Source organism: Vicia villosa, unplaced genomic scaffold (assembly GCF_029867415.1).
Source record: "Vicia villosa cultivar HV-30 ecotype Madison, WI unplaced genomic scaffold, Vvil1.0 ctg.000561F_1_1, whole genome shotgun sequence".
Lineage (NCBI taxonomy): Eukaryota > Viridiplantae > Streptophyta > Magnoliopsida > Fabales > Fabaceae > Vicia > Vicia villosa.
Genome location: NW_026705256.1, coordinates 90662 through 109112, shown reverse-complemented (window position 1 = coordinate 109112; position 18451 = coordinate 90662). Strand labels below are relative to the sequence as shown.

Sequence of the window (18451 nt, the reverse complement as noted above, 5' to 3'; positions counted from 1 at the left end):
CCCACACAGTTGTTTTTTTTTGTGTTTTTTTTTTTAAATTATGCATTGCGAGGGGCTTTACCCCAAGCAACATTATTTTTTTTGTCTGGGGTTTTACCCCAAGCAATATACAACATTTCTTGTAGTGAACTAACAAATAAAATTAAAAACTTTTAGAGTGTAACCCGTTACACTTACTAACTGTTTTAGTTTTTAACTAATTTTACTTTGCTACTGTAAATTCTATTAGTCAATTTACATGCATGTAATCGTTGACATGAAAGTACAACCGATTAGTCAATTTATATAATAGTTGAAAAAATTATATATTCATACTCTAAAATAAAAGTAAAAATGAAACACAGTTAAATTTAAAGATAAAGTATTTATATAGATATTTATACCGCTCATGAACACTAACCATATCCATAAACCGAATGAGTCTCTGCTCGAGGCGACAAAATCTTTCTCAAACTCTTTCCCTTGGAGGGAGTCACATTCACCGTGGAAAACTAATTTACGAATAAAACCCTCCGAATCCATGGAGGTTGTTTCTCAGCCTCTCTGCTGCCACACCATCGTAACCACCAAAACCTATAGGTCTTACAAACAGCCATACTTTCCCTCTTCTTCGCTACATTTTCCCTCCTTGTCTTTCGGCACCACAACCCTCTCCCGCCGTCCGTCTCATTTTGCTCCATCATCAGGTACATTTACTTAGCATTTCATCATAATACTTGTCTGATTATGTTTCGCTATAACTCTGATTTGAGAAGTTACTTTTGTGTTTCTGGCTTTTGGCGATAGTTCTGTTTGCAACGACGCCGGGGAATCAATTGAGCATCGGAGAAGAAGGGGATGATACTCATACAAGTGATTCCGCACTTCAAGGTATGAATAATTAAATAAGTACTTGTAGATTTGTGATTTGTGAATTGGTGTTATCATGTATAATCTTATGCTGCATCATAATTAGTTAGATGTTTGTCACTAAATTCAATATGGATTAGTTTGTTTTGAAGTAGCATTATCAGCACTTTGTTGCAGATTTTTATACCCTAAGGAAGGATGTTGAAATTGCGTCACAGCGTGTGAAAGAGATTAGAGAATCATCTGGTTTACAACTATTGGAGCAAGAAGCTGCCAGCTTGGAAGAGGAGGCATCTTGTAGCTCCTTTTGGGACGATCGAGCCAAAGCTCAACAGACTCTTTCGACCCTGGCTGATGTCAAAGATAAGATTAAATTGCTCAATGACTACAAATCTCAGGTTAGATACATTTCTGTCATTGTATATCTCTCTCTTTTAAAGGCTCGTGTTGAATGGACCAGTTTTGTGCTACTATGCTCATCATTACGATGAATGTAGGTTGAGGATGCAGAAACAATAGTTATGTTAACAGAGGAAATGGAATCCGTTGATAGAGGGCTTTATGAGGAAGCTTCTAGTCTCATTAAAGAACTGAATAAGTCAGTTGATCAGTTTGAGCTGACTCAACTTCTTTCTGGTCCTTACGATAAAGAAGGTGCTGTTATCACTGTCACAGCAGGTGCTGGAGGTACCGATGCACAGGTAAATAGCTTAATGAACATGTTTCTCTCATTCCTTGTTATAGGGAACATACTTTTGTTGTCTGGTATATTATTATACGGGTAGGAGGGCAGAACCTATTTTTTGTTTTGCTTGGAATTTGAGTACTTGGTGATGATGCTGAGTTGAGTATTCAATTTCAACTTCTATATGAAAATTATCATTTCCAGTGCAGGACTGGGCCGACATGCTTCTTAGGATGTATGTGAGATGGGGTGAGAAACATCGATACAAAACCAGAGTGGTTGAGAAATCTCTTGGAGAAGAAGCTGGAATAAAATCTGCCACCATCGAAGTTGAAGGTCGTTATGCGTATGGGTATTTGTCTGGGGAGAAAGGGACACATCGCATTGTTCGGCAATCCCCTTTTAATTCCAAAGGTCTTCGTCAGGTAATAACCAACTTTTTTGTTTAGCCGAATGTCAGATTGTACAATCAGTTTCGAAAAAACCCAGTAAAAGTGCTGCGGTAGACTGTATAGCTATGATATCTGTTTAAGAAAAAATAGAGAAGCTTTTGAATATGCTTAGTCCTATGCCTTTAATTATAAAATGCACAAATTGTTCTTTTAAACACAACATTTATTATTTGAACAGACAAGCTTTTCTGGTATTGAAATCATGCCCCTTCTTCCTGAAGAATCTCTGAATGTTGAAATTCCCGAAGAGGATCTAGAGATTAGTTTTTCGAGAGCAGGTGGAAGTGGAGGTCAGAATGTTAACAAGGTTGAAACTGCCGTTCGGATTACACATATCCCAACTGGTGTCTCTCTTCGCTGCACAGGTTTTTCTTTCTCCTTTGCCCCGCTTCCATTTCAAAAGAATGGGAGCTTCCCTCAGTTATTGCCTCTCTCTACTCAACCTTATTGAGTCAATTTGAAATAACCTCTTCTATGAGTTTCTGCCATGTTCGTTGCATGTTATCTTGTTACTACTATGATATAAACAAATCCTACTATTATCATCGCATCTGCCACCGTCACTATAATTATTTATAGTGTGTTACTGTTGCTGCTTTTATTATAAGTTTTAACTCCAAACTTGTGCAGAGGAAAGATCCCAACTAGCAAATAAGGTAAAAGCTTTAAGCCGTTTGAAAGCCAAGCTGTTGGTGATAGCTGAAGAGCAACGTGCAACTGAATTTAAACAGATTCGAGGGGATGTAGTGAAGGCTGAATGGGGACAACAAATAAGAAATTATGTCTTCCATCCATACAAACTAGTAAAGGATGTAAGAACAGGGCATGAAACACCAGATATCACCTCTGTCATGGATGGAGAGTTGGATCCCTTTATCAAATCTTACCTTAAACACAAGTATAGTATGACACTGTCTACAAGTGGAGTCAACTAATATCTTCTTCAGTAATCACGAAACCTTGTCCTCCGGTTCAATGGAGTTGGATCATCATGTGATTAAGCTGATTTTGTTAAAAAAATCTCATCTTGTAATATATAAAAAATTAAAAGATAATTTATAGTTGTTGGAATATTTTATATTTAAAAATATTATTTAACTATCATATTATAATAATTATTAAGGCATATAGTTACTTCCTTCATTATTGAGTTCGTATCTGAGGTTGTATTACCGGTTTGTTTCCTTCCTTCACAAGTTGAAGGTTGGTATATATCTATTACAACTTAGATAGAAGTTCATTGAATGGTTGAAGGTGCAATGCCTTGGTGAAAAAATCAACCAGGTGGTCCTTGGACTTGACAGAGGTTCATAAGACAGTTGCTTTGTTTGCTCTCACAATATGACAAACTATTTCCAAGTGCTTTGTCCTTTCATGAAAAACATGGTAGAGTGCAATGTGTAAAACACTTTAATTATCACAATACATCACATGTGTCCTTGTGCATCTCATTTATAAATCATTCATGAGGTACAAGAGCCATTGCAGTTCACAAGTAGTTGCTTCAAGAGCTCTGTACTCAACTTTTGAGGATGACCTTGAAATTGTTCACTGCTTCATGGTTTTCCACGAAATGAGTGACTTACCAAGGAAGAAACGTTGACCTGATATTGACCTTCGAGTGTCTATGCATTCTGCCCAATATGCATCTGAGTATCCATTAAGTTGCATAACTGAATCCCTAGGAAACAATATGCCTTAACCTGGACATGTCTTGAGATACTTGAGAACTCTGCATGCTGCATTGAAGTGAGTTACGGTAGGAGCAGATAAAAATTGACTCAATTGTTGTGTACAAAATGTAATACCATGTCCTGTTGCATTCAAGTATAGTAATTGCCCACAAGTCTTCTATAAGAAGGAATGTATGAATATGGAGTATGTGAATATTGGTGAAGCTTGATTATCGGGTTAGATGGAGTGAAAACTAGCTTGGGTCCAATGAAACCTGAATCTTCCAATCGGTCAAGACAACACTTTCTTTGGCATAATAAAATTCCATCCTTTGAGTGTGCCACCTCCATGCCTAGAAAGTATTTTAGCTTATTTAATTTATTGATCTTGAAAGTGTTGTCCAAGGTTACTTTGATTGAACTGAATTCATTCAAGTCATTTCCTGCCAAAATGACATCATCAACACACACTAATAAAATAGTGAGAGAGGATGAATTTGCCTTGACAAACAAGGAAGGATACGAGCTAGCTTGTTTATATTGATGTTCATGAAGGAACATTGTAAGTCTTTCATACCATGGTCTGCTATCTTGCTTAAGCCCGTAAAGGGATTTGACAGGCTTACAAACTTATTAAGTTTTGTTGTTAAAACACCTGATGGCACCATCATGTATACACCCTCTCGGAGTTATCCATATAAGAATGCATTATTTACATCTTGTAAATGCCAATGATTGAGCTTCGGAACAGGTGAATAAGTATCAAATAGTCAAGTCCTTCGATTTGGTTGTACCCTTTTGCTACCAGCCTATCCTTGAACCTTTCAATGGAGCCATCTGCCAAGTACTTTATCTTACAAACCCACTTACAACTAATTGATGTGACAATAGGTGATAGATCCACAAGCTTCCATGTATATGTTTTATCAAGTGCACTAAGTTCCATCTGCATAGCTTACTTCTAACATTCATATTTGGATGCCTCAGAATAACTCTTTGGTTCAGTGTGACACATTAAGCACAAGGAGTATTGTGAATATGAAGGAGACATTTTTTATGAGAAATGAAATTAGACAAAGGATAAATAATACCTTTGGAAGCTTTGCTTTGGGTAACTACATAGTTGTATATATAGTCTGGCAAATAAGAGGGATGATGTCACAACCTTGAGAAAGTTTTGGTTGGTGGGTTAGGTTGATTAATTAATTGAGGGTTAGTAGTATTATTTGAGCTAGTATCTGAGGTAGATGTCGTGTTATGAATAGTTGTTGATGTTGGAATATGTTTGTCATGGTTTGAGCTTGATGTGATATGGTGTGGGCATGTTGTGGCATGTGGATGGTCAGGCCGAACTGTGACAATATTATCATGTATAAAAGGGAAATAGTTGCAAGAAGTAGATGAGAACTGAGATGTGGATTTGTAAGGTAGGATATGATCATGAAAAGAAACATTTCTAGAAACAAGAGTTTATGTGGTATGAAAATCAAGTAACACATAACCTTTCATGTCATCTTTGTATCCCAAGAAAATACACTTTCTTGCCTTAGGATCAAGCTTTGTCCTATGAGCTTGGAGAGTATAGGCATAACACAATGAGCCAAAAAATCTGAAAAAAAGTCTAGGTCAGGTAACTCATTATGCAGGACTTGAAAAGGTTACTTGTTTTTAAGTATAGGAGTAAGCACTTTGTTGATGATAAAAGTGGCAAATTTAGGGGCAAATGGCCAATATTGCTTAGGAAATTTGGACTGATTTAGAAGGGATTTACCAAAATTCAACAAATGTTGATGTTTCCTTTCTAACCTCTATTTTTTTTTTGGGAATTTTCAACACAACAGTTTTGGTGAACTATGCCTTTGGAAGCATAAAATTGGTTTAACATGAATTTAGCTTCATTGTCTGACCTGAAAATTTTAGGACTTTTGTAGAATAGGTTTATAATCATGGTGATGAGAATTTGAACTTGTAGACTTTGTTTTCAAAAGGATGATCCATACAAATCTTGGGGGCCCAAATGTAATGGATGAAATGGTAAAACATCGGGAATTTTGTATGGATGAAATGGTAAGGGGGCCCAAATGTCAAAGTGTAATAATTCAAAACTATGAGAAGCAATGGAATTACTTGTAAGTAAGGAAACTTTCTATGTTTGGCCATATGTCAAATATCACAAATAGTATTATTGTCAACAACAAAGGAAGAATATAATTGTGACATTTGTTTGATTATTTTGGAAGAAACATGACCTAGTCTAAAATTCCATAGAGCTGACTTAGGAATTACATAATTATTAGAACAAGAATCGGAAATGGAACTAGTAATGTGATAGGCATGGGCTTGGTCATCTTGAGATTGAGTTATGGCATAGTCAGCAAGGTATTAAGCAGGCACTTTGGCCTCAATATGAGTTTCGTTTATTTTCAATTTATACAATTTATTCTCTTGACTACCCAAACTATTGTTCTCTCGGTGTTCAGTTCTTGCAAAATAAATTGATTGACACAAAAAACAGTAGCACATTTTAAATTTTGACACAATTTTGAAATTGAAATGAGGTTTAAACTAAATTCGGGTGCATACAAAACATGATTGAGATAAAAAAATAAGGGAAAAGATAATGTTTCCTGCATATTGCACCATAACACATTTTTCATTGGGAGGACTAACTCTTATAATATGAACTAAACAACTCTAAGGAAGAACAAACATGATCATAGGCACTTGAATCTAGAATCCACGAGCATGAATAAAGGTTAGGACTAGAAACTATATTACACATGATACCTAAAGGGGAATCAACAAGTGAATGAATTTAGGAAATTTGATTAGTGGTAGAGGGTTAAAATGAGGAAGCCAAGTTCAAATATTGAAGCAAGGTACTTAGCTAGTCATACTGAGCTTGAGAAATTGACACATGACTGCTTGAAGAGGAATCAGCATGAACCTCATTTGTATGCTGAGATGGAACGTTGTTAACAACCTGACTGTCATTCACAGATGATATGTTTTTGTTGAAATTTAGGTGGGCATGCTTTGGATAGCGATAATCAATAGTGTGACCACTTCTATTACAAAAGGTGCACACTCTAGGAGAATTATTATTATTAGAGCCACCTTTATGCTTGAAATCTGACATATGTGTTGCATTAGTCAGAATGGAGTTGTTCTCAATAAATGCTAAATTTTTATGGTTATTTTCTTCTTGGGCCACAAAGTATGATTACTTTAAGTTGTCAAGATCAAAAAAAAAATAACCATAAAAATTTAGCACTTTGAGTTTGGCACCCCAAAATCTTTAAATTGTCAAGATCAAGAAGAAAGTAGCCATAAAAATTTAGCACTTAATTACAAAGCCTCTTGAAATTTAAAATAGTGTACTTTGTCTCATTATCTGATCGTAAAATGCTTGATTTCTCCGCCTACTTGATTCTCTACCTCTGCCTTCCACAACTTATATTTAAATACACTCAAACCTTGCGAGAAAAATCATCTATGAAAGTCAGAAAATACCTAGAACCGCCAATGGAAACCTCTTTGGTAGGCCCCCACACATTTGAATGCACAAAGTTTAAAATTCTCTTTGTTTAGTGTTTTCTGTTATTGAACTGAACACAACATTATTTCCTAAGTACATAATACTTGCACAAATCCATCTTGCAACTATGAACACCCTTCAATAGATTTTTCTTATCAAGTTTCATCATCTCACACTCACTAAAATGACCCATACACTTATGTCAGAGTTTGGTTGCACCATTATCAGACTCAATTGATGTAACATCACCTACAACAGTGTTTTCCAATAGTTTGTAGATGTTATTTGCATTTCTCTTTTTTCTCATTACAGTCAATGCACCCTTGCTAACCTTCATAATGTCCCTATCTCCATCAAACATGTATGAAACCATTTTTCCGTAGAGTACACAGTGATATCAAGTTGTTCCTCAATATTGGAATATATCTAACATCGTTCTATGTTTGCACACAACCATCATCCAAGTCAATTTTAATTTGCCTAACTCCAGTGATATTACACAATTTAGCATCATCCAAATAAATAAATCCAAAAATATATGACCTAAATTTAGTGAACCATTTACGGTGTTGTGTCATGTGTTAAGACAACTAGAGTCAAGAATCAACGCAATTGTTCACTTGCTATATGAAACGTAGTATATCTACTTCATTGCCAAAATCATCATTTTGAACCATATTTGCATAACTATATGAGTCTTGCTTTCTGTTTGAATAGTCCTTATTCCGATGCTCAATCGACTTGCGGCAATAAAAGCCCGAAAGTCCCTGCACCCCCAATTATCTACCCATAATACCCCAATCATCTACCCATAATAATCTCTACAAATGTTAAATTCTGTCCAAAAAAAAACACTTCTCTTTTCCTAAACATAGCCTTCTTCCATCATCCCAATTTTCATCAATAATCTTTCCCATTTGCAATCTTGGAATTTGTCCTAGGTCTCAAACTTATCTTAAGATTCGCTTCATCTGTGCATGATTCTGTAGTATTTTCATTCATACAAAAAAATAACTCCTTTTTAAAACTAAATTGCTCATATCATAGAGAAGATCACATGTTGCACCTTTAGAATTAATCTCATGCAAATGCAAGGTCTGACTGACTTGGATTTAGCAATGGCAGAGATTTTATGGTACCATATTACCCTTTTATTGTTCAATTAGATACTTTATATGTTAGAAAGGGTGTTACTCAGTTTGATATAATAACCTCCAAATAAATTGTATTTCATTTTTGTTGATGTGAAAAACATGAATCTATAGACATCACCCTGCCTTTTTTTTTCCAAATAGTAGGCTCAAAGAGTAAGTGCTTCCCTTCTCTGCAGCAGCCTCCACTCGACTTTTACCAACCTGCCAGTCATTTGTATAAAGTCATTAACATGTAACGAAAACCAAATGTCATAAAGACCCACAAAATGCATATGAAAGATGGAAAAAAAATACCTTGTCCATGACCCAATAACCAATAGTTGGCATGTACTGAACAAGGTACATGACAACAAGCACAGGCTGCAAAAGAGATCACTTATGAGTATCTGACATTCACTTTTGAGTGCAGGAGCAAGTTAAATAAAAGGTAACCAATAGTAAGTATTAAGCAGGAAACTATGAAGGCATAAAAGTTGAAAGTGGATGAGTCTTCTAAGTTCTAACATAAGTAAATTGAGCCTAAAACCAATGCTTTTACCTGATATGATATCCAAGCTTCCTTTAAGCCATGGGTTGCAGCAATAATCGTCAACTCGGCACACTTCTCCGCTGACACACGCTTCTGTCGAGACAAATTTCGAAAGGAAGATAACAAAATTTCAATTATTCAGACGATGCATCCAGCAAAACACCGCACGGCACACATTCAAGTAGAATATGCTAATGAACAAGCTAGAATATAAAGGGAAGTTTATACTTTAAACTCCAGGTCTAGGATCTTGATTGTGCTTCTCTTCGGTTTACAATACATTTTTATTCATAGTTTTGACCATGTTTGGAGACATAAGACAATATAGGACTAGGAATGAATGCAGTAAAGAGAAAGTTGGGTAGTACTATGGAAAACGATGGTTTACACATGTGTGGACATATATAAGTCACAATAAGAAGTGTAGATCACACCAAGGGTTTTCCAATGGTTAGGAGGAGGCCTGGAAACACTATGGACCAGACCATTAAGAATGGTTTTAATTATATGGTACTTTTTGAGTAAATGTGATTTATGAGAAGACATTATGACATCGCTTGATTCGTGCAATCTGAATCCACAAATTGGAAAAATACTTTCTGTTATTGTTGCGTGTGTGACTATTCTTAGTTGTTTTCATTTAGCAAACATAGCAAGCCATATTCTTAATTTAAAATGATAATCCCATGCATGCCTACTTTCAAAAGAAAAATGTGAAAAAAACTACAAACATCAACTATGACTAAAGAGTACGGGAAAAAAATTCATTCTTGCAAAACATGTATACATAAACTTACAAAATAGTGATGTATGTTAGCGACATGTGGATTAGAAGTTAATGAAGATACTTGCGTGGTGGAAATAAAGTAAGATAAAAACAGACAGACTCAAGTAGTGCCTTTCTTTTCATAACAGTGTATGATTAGTTGGGAAAAGTGTATACCTCAGATGGAACCTGCGATCCAGCGTTATTTACTGTTTGTATAGGACCAGGACAGACAACAGTTACCTGGATTCCCTTCTGGCAGAGCTGCCACCATAAAAAGATTAGTGGTTCATGATGTGTATTGTAATATAATAGTTGGATAAAACAACATCAAAGATAATAAAAACTATATATATACCTCTGAACGCAATGAATGGAAGTACCCGTTTAGTGCAAATTTAGAAGCCGAGTATATAGCCTGACCTGGCGCAGGTGTCTTTCCTGCTGCGCTACTCATCTGATAGTAAACATAGAACAAAATATTATAAACTTATGAAGAGGAAATGGAGATGAAATTTAAGATATCTAATGAGCTCCAACAATACACATGTTAGTTATGACGATGGTCAGAAACTAACACCCACAACATAATGCATATATGCCAATATATTATAACTAAACAGTTAATGTTGTGATTGTTCATTCGAGGATAAAATGTAATTGAAAAGCGAACTAGTGACTGCTCTCAACATTTTACTTGTGTGTCTTTGTTAATAAACAAATTCAGTCGCAAACATCTTTCTGCAAGCTCCGCCAAAATGATGCATTTTCTAACCACTTAATATAGTATTGCTATGCAAATTCGATAACCAAAATAAGATATTGTCAAAGAATTCCCACATACCACCACAAAATGACCTTTACCCCTCCTCAACATGAAAGGTGTCAGGAGCTTTGTAAGAGTTATTGTCCCCAGAACATTGACATCAAAGATTGCCTAATCAAGAGAAAAAGAGTAATGCAAAACTTCAGAAGACCGCTTTCAATGTTTTGAAAGGAAAGTAAAAACGAGGGAGGGGATTGGGGAACACTTTTCAAAGCTTGATAATTAGGCAGCGGGAATATGAGTCACATTCATGAATTACCTTGAGACTATCCTCAGTTGCATCTAAGACGGATGATTTCTGCAAAACAAAATAGCTATTTTCATAATACTTTAAATTAAAGAAGTATCTGATAAATAAATAACAGTTAATCATATTAGTGAACAGAGTTTTCATCAATCCTCACAAAGTATCAACAATCAAAATCATCACATGTGAAGTCCCTTTTCCCCTTTTGTTTTACATTAATAGGATATCTTCTAATCTTCTAATATAAGTATAAGTGTATAACAATAACAGACATATCTAGGTTTTGACATATGAGATAAAACAAGTAGATAAAGCAATCAACCACTTACCGGACGCTCATACGCAGCATTATGAATCATATAATCAACACCAGAATCCGGAAAAAGGGATTCTGCTACATCGACAACCTTCCTAAGAGAATCTTCTCCTGACGTTAAATCCAACGGTAAAATCTTGACCCCGTCAGGTGCATGCTTACCTAGCAGTATGCAAATCACATATTAACGAGTTTGACAAACATCTTTATCATTATCAGTACACAAACATAAGTGACTACTTTATACCTTAGATTACATGTAAACATACTATGAGTTACATCATTGTACCTTTCAGCTGCAACTTTACTCGGTTTAGGTCAGCTTCATTCCTTGCTGAGATTATTAACTTGGCCCCTAAACTTGCAAGCTGTTGAGCTAGAACTTCCCCTTCATATAGATTCATCAAAATCAATCACGCGAACAAAACAACAACAAATATGGAAAAGATTCTTACTTTACAAAGCTTAAGTAAAAAAAAAAAAAAAAACCTAAAACCAAATAAAATAGTAATAACAGTAGATTCCAAAACTAAAATTTGATGGCATAGCATAATTAATTTGATAAAAAGGGTATAGTTGTTTTTCTACCAATTCCACGGCTGGCACCAGTAATCCAAAAAACCTGAAAAGAAATTAAACATTAAGATAAAATAACATGAGAAATTAACCAAGTGTTGGATTGGTGGAAAGTGAAAGAACCTTATCTTCAATTAATTCACGTTTTGGGTGCTTTTTTGACATCAAAGTGAAATCGGCTACGAAATCAAAAGAAGAAGAATAAGCGTTGAATGATAATTTGAATTAGAATAGAGAGATTAAAAGAGGAGTGATAATTACCATATGCGGTGGCGAATTTGAATAAGAAGAGGAAGAAGAGGAAGATGGAAAGGATGAGCACCAACATTGCTATTGCTGCTATGCTGCTAGAAGGTTTAGAGAGAGTGCCTACCGAGTGTTTGTTCTATTGACATGAAATTAAATTGAATGGAAATGGAATGGGCGTTAAGAATTGTGTTTTGAATGCCTTCATGGTCGTCGGTCATTTATCATTCATGGCAAATTATTGCATTTTTAACTTTCTTAACAATGTAGTTATTTTCGGTTCGAACCCCCGCAACTGCGATCGGGAGGGGGGATGAAACCACTTGATGCCAGAACTCGCCTCCGAACCGGACTAAACCGGTGGTATAAAGCCAAAAAAAATAAAGTAGTTATTTTCGCTTATTATCGGAGAAACTTTAACTCCATTTTTTTAGTCTCTCATATCCTGTTTTCGTAGATGTATCTTCGGAAGTATTTTTTTTTATTTTAAAGTTGTTTGTTCAATAGATGCATCTACGAAAGACTTTCATATATGTATTTACAGAAGCATTTGATTTTATATTCGCGTCACACTCTTCTCCTCCCTCATTCTTCACTTTTCATCTTCTCTACACTCTCAATCTCTCTCAACCTCAAAAATCAAACATCCATCAAACTCCGTTGTTTTCTCTCGAGTTCGGCGGTAAACATGGGCATCAACGATCAACACACTCCAACAACTTCAAAACTCAATTTAATCGGTAAGTTTTCGAGTTATTTTAGAGTTTTCCCATAATAGAGTTTGAATTCAATTATTAGGTGTAGAAATGATTAGATAGTTTTAGAAACGTAGTTTAAAGACAATGTAGGTCATTTTTTATGTGTAAAACGGACGATCAAGTCACAAAAATGGGGTTTTTTTTAGCCTCTGGAACAGTGACAGGCGTCATTGTTGCATTCTTGGAGTTTCAACATTCTGTAGGTGCATCTACAGAACAAATGAAACGTTAGGTACTTCCGTAGTGTTTACCAGTGATTTCTGACAAACAACCGCTAGTCCTCTAAAGTGTTTAAACAATCTGGTTACTCGCAGGATCGACTAGATTGATCCTAAGACATTGTCGAATAATGTTTTAGTGATTTAATTCATATTCAATAATCTATATAGTTTGCAAAAATGTACAACTTGCTAATGTAAAATTGCAATGAGTAAATAACTTTAAAACGAAATAAAGTAAATGTATAAACAAAGAACTTTTAAGTATAAATTTGCATTGAACAAATAACATAAAGTATAAAAATATGATGTTTTTCACACATACATTGTTTCAGCAAAGACTCTTTTCTCTCGCGCCGGTACTTCGAGTGTATTTTGTGAATTTTTGTATATTGATTCGAACATGCCAAACTAAACAATAGTACTCCTATTTATACTACTTCGACCCTAACGGTCATTACATAAATGTCTGCCACGTTCGACGTTTCGAACGTTTTACTATCCTTCGGATGTCTCCACGTGTCTACTGGACGAAACCCCTTCATTTTGAATTTCAAATCTTCCCGCTCTGCCGTTTCGACTATACCAGCGCCTACGCCGAAGGATACTTGTCACATTGCTAACATTACTCTTAGTCAAATAACATTTCTTCTAGAGAGAAGATCGTTAAATAGCTCCATGAGAACTATTTCTTCATCATGATCCAACAATTGAAAATATCACAATCCTTTAATCGAAATCTTCAGCTAACACGTAGATGCACCTACAGAACAAACCCAGTTTTTTGAAATGCTAGGTAGTTTCGTGGATGCACCTACAGAAGTCTTCCATATTTGCATCTACAGAAATAATTTTTTTTCCTTTTCTTGTTATAAATAAATTATATCTAACTCTATTTTATTTGTAATACAATGCAGACATTATGGTCGACCAGTCAGACCTCATTATAGCTGGAGGATTGCACAACATGCATCTGTGCGACGTGCACGAATGTAGTTAGTCTCACAGGTGAGGGATGGATCCTCCGTTCCAACAGATGCACCTGACACCTCCGTTCCAGCACATGAGCCTTCCACGTCTACTACTTCATCCTGGAGACCTCGGGATGATGGTGAGAGTTCCTCACAGACGCCCTCCACCCCAAACGTCGTCGGGACACTTCTTCTACTCCTGTGCCACCTCCGAAGAGGGATGCTGGATCTCCGGTGTCACCTTCTGAGCTGCACGATGAGGCTGATGCGAGTGAGGCGTCTGTCGTCTACCCAAGGGGTCCTTCAGATTTATCCTTGTTGACAGGGTATGCATATTATTTAGCCAGACATATTTGGGACGAAGACGTAAAAATTCTTAGACTTGTTAGTTTTTTGTCCTCAGTTTCTGATTAATTATTTATAACTTTGCTTATTATTAACAGTGTTTTCTTTAGAATATTTCAGGATAGGAATCCACAGAAGTTGTACAACCACGACCGGAAGATTGCCTCTCTCGTGCAACCTACTGAGTCGTGGTTCCAGGATGTTTTCACAGCTTCTGGGCTGAAGGACCTCTGCCAAATTGGATACCACATGATATATAATGGAAAGCTGATGGAATTTGCAGAGAGGTGACACCTAGAGACGTCTTCATTTCATCTGCCTCATTATGAGGTTACCATCACTCTTGGCGACATCACATGCCTCTTGCATATACCTATCAGGGGTACCCTCCTTGTTCACGGTAGGCTGACGAAGGAGGAAGCGAGGGAGTTACTGATTAAAGAGCTCGAGGCTGATCATGAGGACGCACTTGAGGAGGTGGAGAGGACCCGCTACGTGCACGTGAAATTTTCCTTCTCGACACAACAGTACGAGGCCGAGCTCCTTGCGGCACAACAGACTACTGGTGACCTAGTAGAGGCAGCGAGTGATGAGATGTTTTTTCCTATTTTTGTTAGGCACCTAGTTGTTTGTGGACACGAGCTCGTCGTACACATATGTCGTTTATCTGAGGTACTTATCGAATACCGCACGTATCTATGAGTACAACTAGGGAGTGGCTACACCGGCGTACAACTACCATAGACTCTGAGAGGGATGCCTGTGGAAGGTAAGGACTGTGGCTGGAAGCTGTTCCCTCTTAGTGGTAACAATCTTATATCATTCTACTTTTTCTCAAAGTTGTTCATTATATATTTGTGGTAATGTTTGATCCCCGTGTTTTTGTTCAGGGTTGGATATTATAGCATTTCCCCATGATCATTGGCTGGGGAGAGGTGTCGGGCTGCACTAAGGCCATGCTGTTAGGGGTGGAAAAACGGGCAGTGGCCCGCACATCGGCTAAAAATTGGCAGGTTGGGTCGGGATTTTGGAACCCACCGCCAACCAAAGTCCGCCCCGCCAAAATCTTCCCCCGCCAAAGCCCACCGCCCGCCAAAATCCGCCTCGCCTATTTGTTTAGCCAGTCTCGTCTTAAGTACACATTTTCTTAGTTAATTCTAGTAATTCTAATTCTTGATGGTTTTAATTTATACATTTATTTGTAACTATATGTATTATTTTTTTAAGTAAAATTTATTAAAAAATACTTTTATAAAAAATTATTTTTAAAAAAAATGATAAAGTTAATTCAAAAAAAGTCTCAAAAATTGCCTAAAATGGCTTCATAGATGTATATCTGAAATAACCTATAAGTAAAATTAAGAAATGGTACGTTCATATATATATATATATATATATATATATATATATATATATATATATATATATATATATATATATATATATATATATATAGAGAGAGAGAGAGAGAGAGATGGCCTAATAGTAGAATGGTCAAATAATGAGCCTTTTGGTTCTATATCTACTGATGTAGCTCAACATTCCCACAACCCAACCCATAAGGTTGCTTATGATGTTGTTTACCAACATATCCAAGTAAGTCCTTATCATTTGAGCCCCTCTTTTGTTCTTTTGCGTAACCCAAACCTCCATTGTCTCTTTCATCTCCGTCTTTCCTCACTGTTCTGAACCAATTGCATGTTATCTCTATTAGGGTTTTACAATTAGAGTAAAATTGGACTTTGTTAGCTTGCATATACTTAGCTGTCTCAAACGCATTCAAGATACCTTGCGCTTCCGCTGTTATGGCGTTCAAGTATTCTCTTTGCTTCCACGTAGCCTCACCTAATAACTAATGCTCTTCACTCTCAAACACGACTCCAATATTCCATTTGTCGATTATCACAAGGTTCATAGTAATGCAAGTTGGTTTTCAATCCATGTCGTTAGGGGTGTAAGCGGATAAAAAAATCCAATTAAACCGACAATCCAAACCAAACCAAACCGAAATTAAACCGATTATTGTTGGTTTGGTTCAAAAACCGAACCAAACCAATAAAAACCGATGTGGTTTGGTTCGGTTCGGTTCGGTTCGGTTCTCGGATTTAGTTTTTAGGAACCGCCAATCCGATGAACCGAACCAATGGAAATAATGACGCTCTAAATATTTTATTCTACCCATCATTAAACTCAAATTTTTTATCGGTCCAACCATTATCCATCTTTGTTTACACTTCCTTCCTTTAAGCAAAACACGCATCTAGAATCAAAGTCTAAAACATAGACAGTAGAAACCATAAGTCACAAAAGTTATGCTTTCAAAGAACTGCTGCTCTTGCTGCCCACAACTATTGTTCCTTTCACTACCGTCATTATGATATGTTATTGTCGTCTTCTTCGTGCTCAAGTTCTCTTTGTTAATTTTCATATATTTTTGTACCTTCTTTTTCTTCATCAAAACTCATATAGATCTTGTTACAAAATAGTTTTGATGTGTGTTTGAGGTGTGAAACATGTTAATGAATGTGCGTTTTGTTATATTCTATATGTTAAGCTTTGAAATCCCTTTCCAACTTTCTGATACTAAGTATTAACTTTTATATTTGATAGGAAATTTATTTCATGATGCAGTGGAAATTATGTCACTATTTCGTATAGAATAAGAGCAACTTGTAATTTGTTTGAACAAATATAGCATGAAACATATTATTTTAAAAAATAATAGTATAAAATACACCAAAAAATACGATAATGGAGAATATACAGATGAATATAATGTTTTAAAAAATAATAGTATAAAATACACCAAAAAACACGATAATGGAGAATATACGGATGAATATAATATTTTAAAAAATAAACATTGTAAACCGATCAACCAAACCAAACTAAACCGAACCAAACCGATTAGTTTGATTCGGTTCCATTTTTGAAAAATGCTGAAAACCGAACCAAACCAAATCGATGGAAATATCATTGGTTCGGATCTTTTTTCAACCAAAAACCGATTCAAGCCGATCCGATTACACCCCTACATGTCGTATGCATAAATTTAAGTCATATTTTTTAGTGATGATTTAAATTAAAATAAAATTGGTATTAGTTTTTTTATTTAATAAAAATTGCATAAATCAGTTTCTTATTAAAAATATCAAAGTAATTAAAATCGGACCAAAGATTAAACTAGAATAAATATATGGATTATAAGTTTAAAGGTTTAATCGGGATTAAACTGAGATCGAACCGGTAATATATACTTATTTTAATTTTAACTTTAATAAAATATATACTGAGGTAGTAAATAAAAACAATATAATAATTATAATTCACACCATTAAAAATTAGTAAAATTTTAATATTTGATTAGTGAAAAAAGTGATAACTTAATAAATATTATTTAAAAGAATAATTTAAACAAGTGAGAAAAAAAACCAAAGATTTTGTATATCATATTTATTTATATAACTTTCTGTAGTATAATTTTTTTTTATATAATTGATATATCACAATACATTCATCATCATTATTTCAAATATAATTTAAATAAATCAAAGATGATTTAAGTTATGATGGTTATGATAGAGTAAAAATATTTTATATTATCTGTGTATTACAATTAAATTATTATTATTATTATTGTGATAAAATTAAATATTTCTATTGGTGACTATTTAAATAGTTTTCATGTTTTATTTATCAAATACTTTTTTTTTAATAAGCAATTCGAACCTAACGGATTTAATGAACACACTCTCAGGACCCAAGCGTTTCACTGCTAGATCACACACACGCACGCTTATTTCTCAATACTGTGTGTTAGACATATATTGAGATTTCAGCAGTTTGCAACTTGCTTAGTCCCACATCGAAAATTCAGAATACTTAGTAGACATCAGTTCCCTATAAAAGAAAGTGTTAGCGCTGATTTGATAACACATAAACAATAACATGAGAACAAACCCTAACAATGATATGTTGTCTTCCACGAGATCTTCCGCTGATCTCTCACTTCCCACTCTTCCTTCAGATCTGATTACAGAAATACTATCTAGGTTACCGGTGAAGTCCCTTGTAACTTGACTCGATTTGAGTATCCACTTCCCAAAGACTTTCCCAAAGACTTTTACCTTTATTACACTGTTGCTTGTGACGGAATCCTTTATTTTGCCAATTATCTTAAAGAACCCAATCGTAAACCTTTTGTTGTACTGTGGAATCCATCTACTGGAAAATCTAAGGAATTGCCCCCTTTTGAAGATAACCTCTCGCTTGGTTTTATCACGTCATATTGCTTGGCCTATG

At 35.3% G+C, this 18451-nt stretch overlaps 2 protein-coding genes across 2 annotated transcripts; one reads left to right on the top strand and one right to left on the bottom strand.

The window, feature by feature from the left end:
* The first annotated feature begins 412 nt into the window (after window positions 1-412).
* On the top strand, window positions 413-3057 carry LOC131629384 (peptide chain release factor PrfB1, chloroplastic-like). The gene is made up of 7 exons (XM_058900173.1): window positions 413-686; window positions 787-870; window positions 1027-1247; window positions 1347-1550; window positions 1744-1959; window positions 2165-2351; window positions 2617-3057. The coding sequence occupies exons 1-7, from the start codon at window positions 521-523 to the stop codon at window positions 2919-2921; spliced, it is 1383 nt and encodes a 460-aa protein (XP_058756156.1). The 5' UTR covers window positions 413-520; the 3' UTR covers window positions 2922-3057.
* A 5158-nt stretch (window positions 3058-8215) lies between these two features.
* LOC131629352 (uncharacterized) lies at window positions 8216-12083 on the bottom strand. The gene is made up of 12 exons (XM_058900138.1): window positions 11873-12083; window positions 11735-11790; window positions 11624-11657; window positions 11325-11423; window positions 11049-11197; window positions 10732-10770; window positions 10491-10583; window positions 10005-10103; window positions 9824-9910; window positions 8890-8973; window positions 8646-8711; window positions 8216-8552 (listed from the first exon to the last, which is right to left on the bottom strand). The coding sequence occupies exons 1-12, from the start codon at window positions 11937-11939 to the stop codon at window positions 8466-8468; spliced, it is 960 nt and encodes a 319-aa protein (XP_058756121.1). The 5' UTR covers window positions 11940-12083; the 3' UTR covers window positions 8216-8465.
* Between the last annotated feature and the right edge of the window lie 6368 nt (window positions 12084-18451).

What these genes read in the sequence shown, in the direction of transcription:
- LOC131629384 (XM_058900173.1), top strand. Translation starts at nt 521, where the DNA reads ATGGAGGTTGTTTCTCAGCCTCTCTGCTGCCACACCATCGTAACCACC. An exon ending in AAGTGATTCCGCACTTCAAG is followed by an intron (nt 871 to 1,026) that starts GTATGAATAATT and finishes ACTTTGTTGCAG; the next exon opens with ATTTTTATACCCTAAGGAAG. An exon ending in TCAATGACTACAAATCTCAG is followed by an intron (nt 1,248 to 1,346) that starts GTTAGATACATT and finishes CGATGAATGTAG; the next exon opens with GTTGAGGATGCAGAAACAAT.
- LOC131629352 (XM_058900138.1), bottom strand. Translation starts at nt 11,939, where the DNA reads ATGTTGGTGCTCATCCTTTCCATCTTCCTCTTCTTCCTCTTCTTATTC. An exon ending in TCCATTCATTGCGTTCAGAG is followed by an intron (nt 9,911 to 10,004) that starts GTATATATATAG and finishes TTATGGTGGCAG; the next exon opens with CTCTGCCAGAAGGGAATCCA. An exon ending in GTTATTGGGTCATGGACAAG is followed by an intron (nt 8,553 to 8,645) that starts GTATTTTTTTTC and finishes AATGACTGGCAG; the next exon opens with GTTGGTAAAAGTCGAGTGGA.